We start from the raw sequence: 19,005 nt of genomic DNA on the forward strand, positions 1-19,005 counted from the left end.
CTAGCTATCTTCATATTATCTGATATGCCCTGCTGACAAAATCTGAAACTCTCATGGTTCAAAGGAACCTTGCAGACCAACTGGACTAGCTTTACTTCTTTATATTAGCAGTGTGAAAACTGCTAGGGAGCATTCTTAAAATGACTGTAGCTAAATCTCCTTTATTTAATAGATTTGATGTTGTTATGTTTATAAACCAAATATGTCTATAGAGTAACTTTGACATAGTTTAACTATGAGACCTTGGGCAAATCACTTCTCTCGGCCAAATTTCTTCATATATAAAATGTGTGGGCACTACCAGATCTTTTCAAAGATTTCTTCTGGTTCTGATATTCTGTGACCACCTTGTTGTGGTTGGGAAGTAGAGACAATATGTTATACCCTATTAATTCCTAAAGAATTTGTTGGTAGCTGGTATTGTTTATAATAATCTTCTCAATAATGTGCAAATGTATTTTTATAGTGTTTTATAGATTATGTTTGTAATTTTTAAATTTTTCTTTATTAATAATTAAATGATGCTATGTGTTGGGAGGGAAACCCTGGTTGTGTAGTGGTTAAGTGCTACAGCTGCTAACCAAAAGGTCGGCAGTTCAAATCCACCAGGCACTCCTTGGAAACTCTATGGGGCAGTTCTACTCTGTCCTATAGGGTCGCTATGAGTCGGAATCGACTCGACGGCACTGGGTTCTGGGGTATGTGTTGGGAAGAATGAGAATGTGAAAATTGAACTGTCCATATGTTTTCTCATAGACCTGCCGATTGTTGCGACATGTATCTGGAACAGAACCTCTTGAAATAACCTGTATACATGCAGAGGAGACATTTCAGGTGACTGGCCAACAGGTATGATCAACAGCAGATTGTGCCTTCTATATTATGTCTTGTCAAAGTGCCATAACAAATTGTGTAGAAGGAGAGTGTAAATGGTTTTGTATAACCAGCAGTCAAATTTACTGAGAGAAACAAAGATAATGGAACTGTCACTGGTTGTTTGCCAGAACATAGCTAACATTCCGTTGGATTATCGAATCATCTGCCAAATTGGGAATTGGCCCATTTAATTGATGCCCTAGTTTCTACCTATTTTAAATGAAGCCCTTTACAACGCAAGTTGTTGCAACACTTTTGGAAAGTAACTTACCATTATATAACAAGCCATAAAAATATTCATACATTTTGACCCAGTATCCTAAGGATGTAAAGAGATAATAATTACAAAAAGGGTGTTTGTTAAAAGATTTTGTTTTAAGATTCATTGGAAGCAAAATAATTCCTAATTTAGGCAAATAATACATTAAAAAAAAAAAAAAAAAACATTGCTATCGAGTTGATTCCAACTCATAGTGACCCTATAGCAACCCTATAGGACAGAGTAGAACTGCCCCATAGGGTTTCCAAGGAGTGCCTGGTGGATTTGAACTGCCGATCCTTTGGTTAGCAGCCATGGCTCTTAACTACTATGCCACCAGGGTTTCCAAATAATACATTGGGACGTTAAAACAATAATTATGATAACCAGAATTGGCAATATGGAGTTCATCGAGTTGATTTAGATAATGGCTCCACAGTATAGTGCAGTCTCCAATGTGATTCTGACAGCTGTGATTTTGAAATTCACGCCTGTGTACACTGTGTTTCTTTAGATTATTTCTGCTGCTGAAACATTGACATTACATCCATCTAGTAAAATTGCTAAAGAAAATCTTGATGTATTTTGTGAAGCTTGGGAATCTCAAATTAGTGACATGTCAACACTGTTAAGAGAAATCAATGATGTGTTTGAAGGAAGACGAGGTGAGAAATTGTCCACATATTAAAATATAATTTTAATGTAACTCTTTTGATTTTTTAATGGAATACTTCAGATGCAAAATGAATTATTTGGGTTATTTTTATAAAAAATATATTTCACAGAAAAGTGATGAAAGTCTCCTTTATTTTAGCATCTAAGCAGTAAAATTTGTTGTACAATAGTGTAGTAGATTTCTTTAAATTAACATTCTAGTTTTCCTATGGAAATGAAAACTTTTTACATTTCTTCTAAATTTTTTTAATTTTAGTACAAAAGCTGTTCTAAGATACAGTAATTCTCTGTTAACTTTAATTCTGTTAACTTCATAATGAAATGAAAGTAGCTATTTGATTTTTGAATTGCTTTCCTTCCACTTGGATGAAATCTCTTTCCTTGATGACTACATAATCTTGGAATATTTCCTATGGTGGGTAAGTTCATTGGTATTTCTACAATATGTAGAATAGCACCATACAATGTACAACAAAGCATTGTTTTTACTCTTTATTTTAATATCAACTTGGAATTTGATTTATTCCCTATTATACAGTGTGTCCTGGTATTTATATTTACATGTTATCTATTTTCCCCTTGGAATGGCTTCTGTTTGTGTCAAAGCATGCTTTTTTTGTTTTTGTTTTTAAATAAAATGTTATATGAAATCACCATAACATCAAATTACATATTTATTTTTACTGAATATAAACTTTCATATACCTGTTTAGAATAAATATTGATATTTTTGAAAATCAGGGAATTACAGACTTTGTAGATATAAAACCTGTTAAGTATAATAAATACTTGCCATGCTTCCACATTTAAAGATTTCTGTAATAGCTAGCTGAATGGTATACCATGTTGATACTTTGGTAAAGTATTTGTAGTTACATGTATTTTTATATGGGCCAAGTTTCACATATTAAAAGGTAAAGTGGTATAATTGGTCCACATTTAAAGAAGAATGATGAGTTAGCTGTAGGAATTGTTTAGGAAATGAAGAGAAGTAGCATGGTGTGATAAAAGGACACCTCACTGGGGGCAGACAGAGCATTATCAAGACCCAGCTCTTTCTCTAGCTGGTCTTGGGCAAGCACTTCTTCTCTCTGGGCCTGAGTGTTCTCATCTCAGTAGTGAAAGAATTGGTTGTGTGATCTCCGAAGCTGTTGTCAGCTCTGAAAGTCTTTTGTGAGCACTGCCTGAAGTCAATGTAACTTTGAGCTCTGGGTGTGGAGAGACTTCTAAGTGTGTCTCAGTGCTGCCTGTCTCTCTTCAAAGGCCAGAGGAAAATAGTCTTACAGCTTTGTTATTAGGTGTCATCAGCCCATCAAAGTATGAAGCTGGGGAGAGTGCCAGAAAATGGTCCTCTAATTTTCTGGGGTGAAATCTGATTCTGAGCACTTTTAAAAGTGTTCCATGTACATTGTGGAAAGCCGTACTAAATAGCTGCAGCTGTTTAAACAACAATGTGGCCTGAACCTGGCCAGCCAAGTCTCCCCTTTACCAGAACAGCGTTCAGCTCAGTACAGATTTCTCTCATGTTCTTTTTCAGTGCTGGATAAGCTTTTGTTTTTATTCATGGCAACTTGGGGAATGGTCAAGTCATCATCAGCTGGTACTCTTTCTGTGTCCCCAGGCTAGCAAGTTCACCGTCATCTGCAACTGGAATGGAGCTTGAATTCCTCTGTTTGTTCTAGTCTCTCTTTGACCAGGGGCTTGAGCCTTCTTCTTTGTCTTGGTACCTGGGATTCTTGTGGTTTCTAAACCAGGCTGTTGTACCAGAATTTTGGTCTATCTTTTCTCCTTTCTTTGATTTCTACAAAAAAGAGGACCTATAAGAGTTTTATTTATTTTTTCCCTCCTCAAGGAAGATGGCAGTGACTTAACAGTTATTCCTGGGCCAAGTACAGAATAGGAAATAGCATTAAGAAGTTGATAAGCTTAAGAGGAGTGTTTTTGTTCTGCAAAAAAAAAAAAAAAACCAAACCCCTTGCCATCGAGTTGACTGACTCATGGCGATGCCTTGTGTTACGGCGTAGAACTGCTCCACAGGGTTTTCAGCGACCATCATCTTTACAGAAGCAGACCACCAAGGCCTTCTTCCTCAGCACTGCTGAGTAGGGGCTCAAACTGCCAACTTCTAGGTTAGGAGCCAATCACACACCACAAGTGCCACCCAAGGACCTTTTTGTTCTATAAATACAAGTAAATTTCTTCCTAAAAACAAGGGGGGAAAGTTCTACTTTCCTCACAAATGTTAGCTGTCATCATCATCATTATCATTTCTACCACTACCATACAGTAAAGCAAAATAGACTATGAGAAAACATTAGGTCCAGTTTTTCCCCTTAGTCTCAGTGTCTCTCTTATCTCCTAACATGCCTCTCTCCCTATCTTCTTTCCCCACTCAGTGGAGGTTTTGGGACTGGCCCTTCTGGCCCCATGGTGGAAGACCTGACCTGTGACCAGTAGAAAGAGAGTCTGACCCTGCCTCTCTGTGTAAATAAAACTCTTCCCTTCTCCAGTGGGGCAATGACCCCATTTGGAACACTTCTCCCACTAAACAGCTAATGCAACATTAAGTCAGTGCTCCCTTTTTTTTGCCTTTCTCCCACCAAAGGAGGCCTCTTTAAAAAAACAGCTAGGGAGGTTCAATGAAAAATAAAAATCACAGGCTACTAGGGCCTGTATGGGTAATATTATAAAAATGATCATTTAATGCATCTGGCTATAATAATACAACCGTAAAAATAAAAAAAGCTACCATCAGTTGAGAATTTACTGTGTACCGGGTACTAAGTGCTCAATGTGCATTCTCACTTAATTCCCTCAGTACCCCTATGAGGCAGATATTATTTCCATATTTTACTTTTGGTAAAACTGAGGCTCAGAGAAGTTAATTTGCCCAGGGTCCCACAGCAGTAAACTACAGAGAGCTGGGCTTCTAACCGAGGTTTGATTGATGCCACACTATTACTCAAGCAGCTAGTCCCACTCCAGAGTTAAGTCGTACCAGCCCAGAAGCACTCACTGCTACAGCTCTGAGTTCTGCTTTTTTCCCCTCTCAAAGCCATTCCAGAAGTAACTGGGAGATCCTAACTCAGGCAGTTCAGAAAGTACAAAGCAAGGAACAAACAATTGAGGGCCAGGAGACTGGCTTTTTGTTTAGGTCCACCGTTTATTAGCTGAGATGGCACAGGCCAAGTTATGGAAGACATAATTGGAATAATAATTAGTGATGGAGGCCTGGGCACATTACCTGGCCTCTTGAGTTTCAGTTTCTTTGTCTCAATGGACATAAATGAAATATGTTTGGAAGATAATAAGTGAGAGCAATGTTTCTTTTTTTTTTTTTTTTAACCAGTTATGTAACATTGAGCAAATCCTTTAATCTCTATCCATCAATTTCCCATCTTTAAAACAAGGAAGTTTGACTAGATCAGAGTGCCACCAGTCCTAATTCTTGCTCCATGACAAATGTTGCTGAGTGATCATGGTATTTTTTACATTGGGCTCACCCATGGTCTCCCAGCCTTTCTCAGCACAGGGCTCTAGCAACCTCTGTGGATAGACCAGAACTGAAATGGAAGAAGAAGCCTATACTTGTTTTTGGACTAGGTGGTCACTGTGGTTTCTTTCAGTTTCAAGCTGAGTATTATATAAATGATCTCTTTTTTGGGTTTAGGTAACTTGACCTCAAAAAATCCTATGAGTCGGAGTCGACTTGACAGCAGTGTGTTTGGTTTGGTTTTAGCTTCCTTAGGGCTGAAACACCTCCTTAGGTGGAGGAGCCCCACTGCCCTCAATCAGTTGTTTAACTGGTAAAGTATCTCACTGTTCATAAAGGCATCCTTATGGGTGGTTAATTGAGATATTGTTGGTTGATTTGGTGCACTGTCCTTCTTCATCTTGATTTTTCTCATGAAGTATATGAAAATAGGTTTTTCCACGAAGAAGTCCAACTCTGGGCCCATCATTATTGACTAGAGTTAGTCCAGTGTACACTGTTCCTGTTCTGTTCTCTAGGGTGGTTATAACAAACCTGCCCATTACCTTGCGTCTTTCTATACAAAGGACAGAGTGTATACTTCAGAGCCTGATTTCTCTTTACTACCATTATAACTCATGTTAAACTATCATTGAAAAGCCATTGCTATATTCTAGCCTCCTCAGTTCTGTTCTGCACATCTTGACTACTGTGGCTGAGAAAATTACTAGACATTTTTGCAAGTATCACTTAAACAACCACTTAAGTGCTTATTAGGAGGCTAACACCATGCTCAACAATGAGAGGGAGCCCTTTGTGTTCTCATACTTTGAAGTCAGAATCTGAGAGCGAGGTCATTGTCCGTCTCAGCCTAAGACTCTCAAACTTCACAACAGGGCCTCCTGGGACTGTATCAAGAACACAGAAATCAATACTTGTCTTCCTGCCTTTCTGCCGTTATCCCATTCTACCTTCTCACCCAAGCCTGCAGGGAGGCACGGTCTCGGTATTAGAGGGGACCAGATTAATTAAAAAAAAAAAAAGTTCCCTTAGTGTTGAATATGTGTCAGTATTTAGAATTTAAGATTATTTTGGAGAAACAAATGTGAAAAAGAACCCTTCTCTCATAGCTTGTAGATTCTCCGTTCTTTAAGGGAACTGAATTTCCCTTTTTCTGTTTGAACCATCAAAGAGTTAATATGCCTGAGTTTCAGTTTATAGGGATGTACCTCTGACTAAATTATGTAGCTCAATTGCTAGTCTTGGATAGCATATTTTCACAAACCACTCTCTTTTTAAAGCAAGCTTCCTGCAGAAACTCATTCGGTTTTTAGTTCTATAACTACTCTTCTCATATTTCTGATGGCCCTGATTGATAGCCCTGCACCTATGCTATCAACTGGCAGATTGGGTGGTTGAGGTCGAGTTCACTGAAATGGGGAGAACAGGGAGAAGGACACGTTTGTAGATAAAGATAAGCTTATTTTAGGGACATATGAGTCTGGAACAACAGAGCGATCCGTCCCAAGAAGAAACGATGCCCTGCACTAGGGCAAATATGGAAACATGGAAACAAGAGAACTGGTCTAAGAAGAATTTTTAAAGTAATATTGGTAGGATTTGGTGATAAATTGAATGTAGACGTGAGGTAAAGGGAGGAGTTTGGGGATAACAACTGGGTTTGGATTAGAATACCTCCATCCTACTCTTGAGTTTAGCTAATAATCTGCATATACTTTAATGGTCTGGATTCATTTTAAGTTGGTCTGGGGACATGAATTTTTGTCTGACTGGGTCTTACAGAGGCCCCTCTAGAACGAAAATAGCTAATTATTAGAACTTCTAATAGGAAATAATCAGAGGTAGAGGTGGTTCAGTGGTAGAATCCCTGCCTTCCGTGCAGGAGACCCGGGTTTGCTTCCTGGCCAGTGTGTCTTATGCACAGCCACCACCCATCTGTCCGGAGTTTTACTTGTTGCTATGATGCTGAACAGGTTTCAGCGGAGCTTCCATGCTAGGCCAGGCTAGAAAGAAAGGCCTAATGATCTGCTCCTGAAAACCAGCCAGTGAAAACCCTCTGGATCACAACAGTTCAATCTGCAGCCGATCATGGGACTATCTCAGGACTGGGCAGCATTTCATTCAGTTGGGCATGGGGTCGCCAGGAGTCAGGATTGACTCAACAGCAGCTAACAATAGGGAATGATGTAGTACATCTTCAGTGAAATATCAAAGCTTTATCCTTTTGCAGAGTCACAGAAAGTCTCCAGATTTTAAGAATGAGAATAGCATTTCTCATTTAGGTTTTCATAAGAAATCATTTTGGTAGCCCTACAAGATGAGAGGAGCCCTGGTGGTGTGGTGGTTAAGAACTACAATGAGCTACAGCTGCTACCACCAATCACTCCCTGGAAACCCTATAAGGCAGTTCTACTCTGTTCTGTAGGGTTGCTGTCAGTCGGGATCAACTCGGTGGCAACTTTTTTTTTTTTTTTAAATAAGATCAGATGGCTTTTTGAACTGAATTTTGGAAACTTTTCTGGAGGTGTAAACTCAGAAATAAAGATGGCACAATTGTGGTGTTGACTAATAAAGGATTTAGGGAGTATTAAACCTATATAATTCTCCTGGGAGGACAGTGCTTTGAAAATAATTCCCTATATCAAATATCTGTACCAAATATATTTCCCCAAGGAGTTTTGTTTTTCCAATTACTTCAAAAACTTGTAACATGTTTTCATCAGATAAATTATTTTTTTTATGCCACTTCTAATAGCTAAATACAATTGAGTCAATGCATTCTTGTTTTGCTTGGAGTCAATAATTACAGTTATATGGAACAAACAACTATAAAATTAATTATAAAATAATTCAGACTTCTGCCACAACTGAAAAAAAAAGAAGAAAAGATCTGAGTAGAGGAGGAAAACTGTGAAAAACTGTTACTTATAGAGAGGTAGTTTAAATCAGTGGTCTCCAAACTGTTTAGATTACGCACTCAGTCAAAAATGTTTGGGAAATCCTCACTCTCTCCAAAATAATTCAGATTCATCATTAGTATTCTCTTCCCTTTTTTGGAGCACTGGAGTAGTGGTTAAATGCTACAGCTGCTAACCAAAGCTTTGGCAGTTCGAATCCTCCAGGTGCTCCTTGGAAACTCTATGGGGCAGTTCTACTCTGTCCTATAGGGTCGCTATGAGTCGGAATCAACTCGATGGCACTGGTTTTGTTTTTTGTTTTTTGTTTTGGTGGTGCAGTGATTAAGAACTCGGCTGCTAACCAGAAGATTGGCAGTTTGAATCCACCAAACCGCTCCTTGGAAAGCCTGTGGGACAGTTCTACTCTGTTCTATACAGTTGCTATGAGTCAGAATCGACTCGATGGCAACGGGTTTGATTTTTTTTTTTTTTTTTGGCTTTCCTTTTTCCGTGTCATCAGATGGTTTGGTTTCTGTTGGAATTGGGGGGAAAAGGGATACTTGCTTGCATGGTATTTAGGGGCAGCCTATCTGAAGAATGGAGAATGGTAATTTTTGCAATTATTCCCAAATGTGTATAAGCCATTCTGAGGGGGGAGTAAAACACAATGTCTATAAGAGGAGCACAGGGACTGGAACTGCCAAGTAATAAATAATTGGTGAGTAGAATTGGTAGTAAACCAGACTATATAAAAGGTCACTTTTCATTGTATCTATTTCTCCCTACTTTCTGATTTCCTTAATTCTGCTGGATCTTAAGACATACTGAAACGATTGGCTTGTTTTCCTCTTTGGAGAGTACACGTGCACCTCTCAGGGTCTTGGGCACTCTGGAGGATCACAAGGTCAGATAATGTGAGAATGACTCACCGAGGCTAATTATGCGTAAGCAATGATCATGCCCTCTTTTATAGCTTAGTAAGACCACTTTTAGGGATATTATAGACAGGATTTGAATTAAGATAAGTGATGAATTCTGAGATTCTCAGTGACCTGAAGACCATCTTACGTTAATCTTCTTAGGCACAGAAGATTAATCAACTTAATTAGGTACACTTTACATCAGGGCGAAGAACAAGTCAGGAAATAACCTATTCATTTTTAAGTCTCTCCCCTCCCTTTCAATACTGACATGACAAAGAAATGATCTGAATCGTAAAGCTGTTACCAAGTACTATTAGCGGACCCTTGGCAGCAGTTCCTCTTCCAGGTAGCACTGTCTGTCCAGTAGTGCTGTCCAGCATTATGGGAGCCACGTGTGTTATTTAAAATGTTCTAGTAGCCACATGAAAAAAGCAGGTCAAGTTCATTCGAGTAATATTTTTTCTTTAACCCAATATATCAAAAATATGTTGTAATATGGAATTGATATATAAAAGCTATTTATGAGATATTTTACATTCTTTTTTCTTTCTACTAAGTTTTCAAAATCCTCAATATATTTACACTTACAGCACATCTCAAGTCACGCTAGCCTAATTCGGACTAAATTCCACAATTTCAGTTGCTTAGCAGTCACAGATAGCTAACGGGTTCCGTACTTAATAGCACAGTTCTAGATGAGATTTAAAATCTCTTATGAACAGGTTCACTCTGTTCATGTAATTGTCGTTCTATAAGAAAGAGTGCTCTTACATTATTAATAAAAGTCAAACTATATGAAATTGGTGTTTTTATATTTCAAAGTGGTTAAATATCAGCAATTTCATGAGATTCAACCTAATATAGCTGAACACACTTCCTTTCCTTAATATCAAGAAACAATTACTTTTCAAATCTTATCTTGAATTCCTACCCCGATATCACAAACTAGCTTTAAAAAAAACTATCATCCGTTGTAACCTGACTTTATGCATGACCTGGAAGCTGGAAAGATAAAGTGGGCATTACACATCTCCTTCCTTTCCTTGCTTATTGTGCTTCCTGCTGTGTGTTAATTCACAGCCACAGACTGGTTATGGGCTTTATTTCATCTCCTTATCTTCTGCACTGGGGTTATTCATGCCCTGTCTGGGAGAATGCATTATAAGGTTAGTTGTAAATAATTTGGCCTGGTACTTGCAGAAAAGGAAGGAAGCGCTGATAGTGACATTGGTGTAAGAGGAATCAGGTTTCATTAGAGCCAGGCTGCTGTAAAAGGAATTCACTGTGAATGAAGATGGAAGTAATAGAAGTAAATGCCAGTGAGACAGTTTGCCTTTCTGCCTTCATATTTGGGGGAGGCAGGGACTAGCTGGCATATGTGCCTTAGAGATGCAACTGATGTTGCATTTTCATGTTTACCAATCAAATCATTATCTTTCTGAATAACATATAATTAAGACTAAATTATCAAAATGACTGTATTAATAACATTTGTGTTTAATATTTTTTAAAGTTAAGTGTAAATAGTAGAAAATGTATTAAGTAGAAAAGTTTTTTCAAGTTATATGTGTTATTTGTAGGAGAGAAGTATGGCTACCTTTCACTTCCAAAGCCAATGGTAAGTAGAAGAGTTTTGTACATTTCAGAATGTTTTTATTCAGAATTCAAATTATGCTATTACCTGCCTACTGCCATTCCCCGCCCCCCCCCCCCCGCCCATTGACGTTATGGACCAAAGTTAGGATATTAAATATTGACTGTTGAGAATGTTGTTATTTTCAGTAGCAATCGAGATAGAGCCCATACTCTGGTCATTTGTGTGAGGGGTGGTGGGGGGGGGGGTGGCGTACAGGAAGTAGGAAGCAGACTTGTGATTAATAAGAAGCCATAATCTGAGGTCAGAGGTCTTTTTGTACTTCGTCTCTTGGGTCTAATGCACAAGGTCATGTTGGAACTGTGTTCCACAAACTAAAAACTTTCATAATGCTTTATACATAGATGGAAGTACACCATATATTTGGAAAGGAGATACAATGTGATATATTAGTTGGCACTAATCCTAGGATCCCTCTTGAGAATGAAAATTCCTACCTTCTGGATGATAGCATTATGACATCAGTTATGTTACCCAGATGACATTTTGATGACTGTAGCAATTCATTTGTAGAGATCATTTTATGGAATTTTATAGTTTTGACTAAAATGCAGGATATGGAAATCAGAGAAAATCTGTTATCAAGAGGGACCATTCTTCTGAAACCGCTAGGTATCCCAGTAACTACTTTCAGAAGTCGGGGGAAAACTACTGGCTGTGTAGAAGCAGCTTCTGAGCAGGAAATAATTTTGACAACATGAAAAAATTAGACTTGCAAATCATATCAAGTATAAAATTACACCCAGTTCCCCAACCACAAAGAAAGGAGTGCTTTGATGTCGCACAGTATTTATAATAGGCCATACTTTTTGAGTGAGAAGGATAAAAATTATTTACTTATTTATTCATTAAATATTTATTGAGCACCTACTATTTACTAGGCACTATTTTTTTTTTTTTATGATAGGCAGAGGAGCCCTGGTGGCACAGTGGTTAAACACTTGGCTGTGAACTGAAAGATCGGGACCTCAAACCTACCAGCCACTCTGTGAGAGAAAGTTGTGGCAGTCTGCTCCACGTAAAGATTTACAGCCTCAGAAACCCTATGGAGCAGTTTTACTTGACCTATAGGGACAGGTTAGATTTTTGGTTTTTGGCATGCTAGGCACAAGGAGACCTGGTGGTGCAGTGGTTAAGCGCCTGGTTGCTAACCAAAAGGTCAGTGGTTCAAACTCACCAGCCACTCCACAGTAGAAAGATGTGGCAGTCTGCTTCTGTAAAGATTACAGCCTTGGAAACCCTATGGAGAAGTTCTACTCTGTCCTGTAAGATCACTATAAGTCAGAATCAACTCAGAAAAAAGAACTCGCAATGAAGAGATAGAAGATAAAAGAGTGAAGTGTGGCAGTGTAAAAAGCACAGGGGGAATGGTCGAATGGTGGTGGAGAAGAACAAATTATTACAAGAGTGCATATATACCTACTGCTCGCTTATTGGCTATCTTGTTATCCGACTTTTCACATCCACGACAACAGTAAAAAATCTACTATCCAACTATTTTGTGCATCAATGACTATGTATTACAGTTAACAAATGCCAAGGTGCCCAGCAAGAGTAACGCTGGCTGTGATGGTTAAGATGTGTCAACTTGGTTGGGCCATTGTTCTCAGTGGTTTGGCAGTTATGTAATGATGTAATTTGGCAGTTACGTAATGATGTAGTCATCCTCTATCTTTGCATAATGCCGATTTTTATATAACAACCTGGTCTTTGGAAACTATGTCAGTAAGTGAGGAGTAGGTGTAATTAGCTATTTAGTGCTTATTTTTTGAAGAGTGAATGACATGTCATCTGAAGTATAGCATTCGAAAATTTAGTGTAGCTAGTGAAAAAGCAATCATAACACTGCAAAATAATTTCATAGCTTTTTTAGAAAATAATATCTATGCCTTAAGCTATCCTCTGAACAATTTGACGGTATGGATAAAAATTTGTCTGTTTTTGGCATTTTAAGCCAATTTAACCCTTCCAGATGGTATCATAGATAATATTTCACAGGGGTTAATCAAATTAGCATAGATTAACTGTTCTTGCAAGTGCTATAACTTTAGGCTACTACAAAATACATTTTTTAGAGAAAAGACATCACCATAGAGCTTTTAATAGGTTGAATGGAGCAAAGATGTTAGTAAAAAAAATCATTTCAGAATCATGAATCATTTTCTTAGTTGAAGATAGCATAGCTGATTATATTATTCGAAAATTATATCTCTCCTTCTTAGGAAGTAAAGCTGGAGTCTGGTGCGATTTATATTTGGAAGCTTGAAGCGTTTTGCTTTACATCACCTCAACTGATGCATCTGACTGCACTGTAAAATAGTGTCCACTAGATGGCAAGCTTGGTTACATTATTAAAGTGGCTTATTTACCTTTTCAGGCAATCTTTTAGGCTCCAAGTTCCAACTGGTTTTTTTCCACACTTTAATAATAATAATTTGTAAAAGTAATAATAAAAATGATGAAAACACAACTAAATTGAAAAGAATAAAGTGAGGTATAAAATTCTAAGTAAAATAAAACACTAAAAACCCAGAGGGTAGTCTTAACTTTCGTTAATGCTTTATTGTTTTTTAGTCTACTAGGCCAAGGAAGAAGATAAAGATGATATGATTGTAGGGACAGGAGCCAGTCAGAGATCACTGATCATTTCATTTATTTTCTAATGAATACAGAGGCAGCTTATATTGAGAGGGGTGTGTGTGTGTATGTGTGAAACTATAGTTTTGCTATGTTTATTTTCTGTCCTTAACGTCTTTTTTTTCCTATAGTTAATATTGTTAGAAAATCTCAGAAGGGCTATGTTAGATGAGCAAATCTAAGCTCTGTGGGATACGAAAAGAAGGGAGAAATTGAGGCTGTTCTGTTCTGCAGTAAAATTGGAACAGAGTAGTTAGTCAGAAAAAAGAAGTCCTGGTAATGAAGGGGAAACAAAGATATACAAAAGTATTGGTGATGATCTGTTTCTAAGCTAAATGGGCACACGAGTGTTTTTATTATAATTTATACTTTGTGTGGAGGAGCCCTGGCAGTGCATTGGTTAACCATTTGGCTGCTAACCGAAAGGTCGGTAGTTCCAATCCACCAGCCGCTCCAGGGGAGAAAGATGTGACAGTTTGCTTCCTTAAAGATCCCAAAAACCCATTGCCATAAAGTCAATTCTGACAATTGTGACCCTATAGGACACAGTAGAACTGTCCCACAGGGTTTCCAAGTCTATAATCTTTACACAAGGGGGCACAATTGCGGGACAAGACACTGGCCTGTTTTTCCTGGCCCAGGATTTCAAAGCAACTACTGGTTCAAAGCTAAACTTGCATACTAGAGAGTATTTATAATTGGTTATTTAATTTAAACTACTTAATATAGTTTGCCTATACTAAATATGTTTAAATTAAAATTTTATTACAGATACTTTGTTATGCTTTCTATTACTACTATGTTTCTTCATAATTAAATATACTGCTTTTTAAGATATCTTAATCTTTTTTATTATCACAGAAGAATAATGCTAACCTGAAATCATTAAAGCCAGACAAACCTGATTCTGAGGTAAGGCATTTTCCTTTGTAATAATCTTATATCTATCCTTTTAAATCAAAAATGACAAAGTTATTATAATTAAAATGTATGCTTTGTAGGAGCAAGCCAAGATAGCAAAGCTTGGACTTAAACTGGGTTTGCTCACCTCCGATGCAGACTGTGAAATTGAGAAGTGGGAAGATCAGGAGAATGAGATTGTTCGATATGGACGGAACATGTCCAGTATGGCCTATTCTCTATATTTATTTACTAGGTAAATATAGTTACATCTTGATCTTTTTTTTTAGTCAGTATAATAATATCTGGTGTAAAGAAAAAGTGCGATGTTAAATGACTGATAGGTTCAAGTAAGTATCAAATATGTGGTGAAAAAGACTAAAACTGGTTCTTATGTCAATGATTTGTGTGAGATTACTAACCTAAAGGTTGGTGGTTCAAATGACAATTATTTAATGAATGAAACACAAAGACGTTTAATTAGGATTCAGATTTAGAAGAGATCCTCTTCTAGTTTTGTGCCCATTCTTCCCATCATTTTGAAATAATTTTGAATCCTGCTTTTGACCATCCTGTATTTCAGCTGTCTTTCTTAGCCAACATCAGTAAGTTTAGAAAACATGGCTTTTGCGTCTTTATACAAGTGATTGATTAAACAAAGATCAAAGAATAGAGCTATGAAGCCTACCACTGGAGACCTCAATAGGGTGCCAAGTCTCCATGAATCAGCATTTACCATGTAACAGAGAATTTTCCTAACTTTATTATTACCTGACCTACATTCTCCACTTTGTCCATATTACAAGGCTCTTGATCCCATGCCTTGTTGAAGTCAATGTTGATCACATGCCAGTCTTCCATTAGAGCAGTCTATACATAAGGTATAGTAATTCCACTTAGCTAAACATTTATCTATTATCTGCTCGATAACCTAGTCTAGAGTTTTCTCAAGGAGTGACTTCAGACTTTATACTCATTTTCTAAAATCTAACCTCTTCAGTTTTGGAAACCTAGAAAATATTTCGTATTCCCAGTTTTCTGTCCCCTCTTTGGTGGCTCCTACTTGTTGGGATTTTGAAAAGATTAGCAGCAGCAGCAGGTCATGTCTGTAAGTTGTTTCAGTGTTCTGCAATGTAATCCATTTTGGTCTAGAGATTCAAACCCAATTCAAGTCATCAGGATCTCTACAAATGTTGTGGGCCTTGGGACTCAGTAAATAACACCCCTTTTCCACCAAAGTTCTGAACAAATTGAAAAATAAGCAAAAGAATAAGGCATATGGAGTCAGTAGCATTTGTAACTGTTAAAGCTGATATTGGAGAATGTAGTTTATATCCACAAATACTTAGAATTAGAAGTTGTATCTTACCCATTGGGGTAGAATCTGTCTCTGTAAGATATTTGGAAGGGTAGGCATCTCTCAAAGGCAGCTTTACCTCCAAGAGAAAAAGGAGAATTTATTTTTCCAGAGTCACCAAAAAGTCTGAAAAGATGAGTGTCCACACTCTCTGTGGTGGAATAAGTGAGGAGCAAAGAGAAGCGAGGGTGTTTTTGCTAGTGGAGATTCTTTCAAATGGAAGGAAGTTGAGGAGTGGGGAAGAAGCATTCCCTGTCTAAAGTGCTTCATTTCCCACTTGATGATGTCTTCTACCTTTTCTAGACAGCCAGTTCTTGAGGGAGAAGCAGAAATTATGTTCAAGTCAGAATTCGTGGCTACTAGAGTCCAGATCTTCTGGTTCATGCATTCTATTGCTCTTTTTTCTTTCTTTTCCTTTTTTAAATTGCTCTTCTTAATGTGTTCTGTTGCTGTTTGTTGTAATTTACTTTTCATTTGTAGAGTTCCTAATTCTCCTTGGTCATTTTCAATGTAAAATTACTCAATCTACTGTTGAGAGTAGTAGCACAAGTAGTATTGTGATTGTTCATAGATTGAGAATTGAAGCTTAAATGACATGCCCCATCAAAGTTAAGCAACTGAGTTCTAACCAGAGTTGAAATTAGAATTGTGTTGTTGTTGTTTGCTGTCATATCAATTCCAACTCATAGTGACCCTGTAGGCTAGAGTAGAACTGCCCCGTAGGGTTTCCAAGGCTGTAAATTTTTCCAGAAGGAGACTACCACATCTTTCTCCCACAGAGCAGCTGGTGGATTCAATCTGCTGACCTTTCGGTTAGCAGCTGAGCACTTAACCACTGTGCCATCAGGGCTCCTTTTGAAATTAGAACTAGAAATGAGCATTTCCTGACTTTCGGTTGATTCTGTTTCTGTTATGTAACAAAGGTCTTTTGATTAAGGCATATTATAAAATCTCATGTATTTAATTTATGAAGCATAATGAAAAGGCTAAAAAGGGCAAATAAAACTTAAGTATAACTCATCAGTTTTAAAATTTCTGTGTGTTATAAAATTAACATATTTACTTGAACTAAAACAAAGGTACCCTAAGAGTAATACTTAAATATTAAAGTTGCTTCAAAAATGAAGTCCCTATTCAATATTTTTAGTCTATTCAATATGGTTGTTGTTGTTAGGTGCCATCCGTTGAGTCGGTTTTGACTCATAGCGACCCTATAGGATACAGCAGAACTGCCCCATAGGGTTTTCAGGGAGCAGCTGGTGGATTTGAACTGCCGACCTTTTGGTTAGCAGACAAGCTTTTAACCACTACGCCACCAGGGCTCCACTCAATATGACTAGTCTATTCAATATTATTCCTCAAAACTTTGGATCTTTTAATACAGAAAATGCTCTAAAACTTTAATATTATAAAACCAATTTCTAGTAAATAACTTTTTCTTATCTTTTTAATTATTTTATTTCAGAGGAGAGGGGCCACTGAAAACTTCCCAGGATTTAATTCATCAACTAGAGGTAGGAAAGTATAAAAGATATGTATTTGTTGATAGGATATTTTCATCTGTTTGGGAAAACTTTTGAGCTATTGTCAAAAAATCATGTTCACAGTACTGGGGGTTAGATCTTCAGCATATCTTTTTGGGGGACACAATTCAATCCCTAACACCTGGCATCCCTGATGCCAAAATATTCTGCATACCATGTTAAAATTATCTGTTTAAATATTCCTGTATTATCTGTCCAGCGTTATTTCTCACTGTTCACCCTACCATATTGTTCTCCTCGAAAGTGAATTATGAAATGTATGGTACATGGTGAATAATAGAAAACCAATCTGAATTGGCCTTCTCAAATGGCTAGTTAAGAAATGAGGATAGGTGACAAAATTTATCTTGCTTCATTGGGAGCAGAAAAGTTCTCACCCTTTTGACCTCATGCTCCAGGATGCATCACCTGTTTGTAATTGGGGATATTGGGAGATGAGCCACCTGGAATCCCAGACATAATTTGTGTGGCTAAGTATCGTAAGTCTTCATGATCCTCCAGAATGAGTGGACATGTCCAGGCCAGAGCAGCCTCTCCAGGGGGTCATTCTGCATCAGGTCTGGGAAATCTTATGAATACAGTTAAATCCTTGCATTTTCCGGGATACAGCAAAAACTTCCACAACAGGCTTTTTTATGTTTAGGTTTTATTTTTAAAATTCTATATTAAAATTATTAATATTTCTTACCAACTGTCCATAAGACGTACATCTAAAATAGTGATGTTTTTCCTTTCCACCAGGCTTTTGCCACAGAGGGCTTAAAGCTTGCTTCAAGTGTTCAAGCTTTGTCAAAACAGGTAATGCGTATCTGTCCGCCTGGTGGTGGTGATGCCATGTATATCTACTTTAAGGGTATATTAGTAATGTATTTAAGGTCTGAAAGATGGAGTTTCGTTGCAGCTGTTTTAAGTTCTTAAATTACATTTCAGCTGAAAGATGATGACAAGCTTATGCTTCTCCTGGAAATAAACAAGCTAATTCCTCTGTGCCACCAGCTGCAAACAATAACTAAGACACCATTGCCGAATAAAGTGTTTCTAAAGGTAAGAGAGAGTGGGTTATTCAGGTAGACTCTCTCACTTCTGTTTTTATTCGTTAGCTTCCAGCCACTTTTTTTTCAAGTGAAGTATTAATGTCCACAGAAGGACAGTACATCTCTATTTCTCATGTCTGCCTCAGCTGGACAAATCGTTTATTATGCTGCGATTATAACTGACCCCAGAGGGCAGCAGGCTCATCAAATAAATGAGCTTTTTGGACATGATTAATGTTACAGCATTGAGCAGCTACCCTTAACTCTTGAAGTCATCACATGTCTAACGAGGGCATAAACTCCTCAAAGTCAGGGCCTGCATCAGTTTGCTTTAGGGAATTTGGGCTTGTGCCCACAAGAGTGCAAAGAATTGCAAAGTAGGGGATTCAGTGCCACTATTTGGAAAGCTTTTGAGAAACCCCTAAAGCTTTAAGCAGAGCAGTTTGTTTTCCACCCATTCTTCGTGGGGTCCCATAAAATAGGACTGAGACTTGGGCATCCCTGCATCTGTGTCAGCTATGTGACCTAATCTACATACCCTTCAAGGCCTTGCAGTTTTCCACAATGAAGAAATGTTATCGTTTTAAAACTAAATAAATGATAAACTTTCTGAAGTACTTTTAGAACTTGATTTGTACACTTTGACACTACAGGTTGACAAGTGTATTATAAAGGCAAGATCCATGATGGCTATCTTGATCCAACTTCTCTCACTTTGCTATAAACTTCTGAAGAAGGTGAGATTGTTTTTCTATC

General features: G+C 37.6%; 1 protein-coding gene across 1 annotated transcript in view; it reads left to right on the top strand.

Annotated features, from left to right (window-relative positions):
• CTNNAL1 (catenin alpha like 1) overlaps positions 1-19,005 on the top strand; it is a 60,513-nt gene that overhangs the window by 38,428 nt on the left and 3,080 nt on the right. The window contains exons 10-18 of the mRNA XM_010587770.2: positions 757-849; positions 1,650-1,800; positions 10,704-10,741; positions 14,276-14,326; positions 14,416-14,570; positions 17,137-17,185; positions 17,957-18,013; positions 18,146-18,259; positions 18,903-18,986. Coding sequence (XP_010586072.1) covers positions 757-849; positions 1,650-1,800; positions 10,704-10,741; positions 14,276-14,326; positions 14,416-14,570; positions 17,137-17,185; positions 17,957-18,013; positions 18,146-18,259; positions 18,903-18,986 — 792 coding nt within the window. The remainder of the gene's footprint in view (positions 1-756; positions 850-1,649; positions 1,801-10,703; positions 10,742-14,275; positions 14,327-14,415; positions 14,571-17,136; positions 17,186-17,956; positions 18,014-18,145; positions 18,260-18,902; positions 18,987-19,005) is intronic.

Source organism: Loxodonta africana, chromosome 9, assembly GCF_030014295.1.
Source record: "Loxodonta africana isolate mLoxAfr1 chromosome 9, mLoxAfr1.hap2, whole genome shotgun sequence".
In the NCBI taxonomy this organism is placed as follows: Eukaryota; Metazoa; Chordata; class Mammalia; order Proboscidea; family Elephantidae; genus Loxodonta; species Loxodonta africana.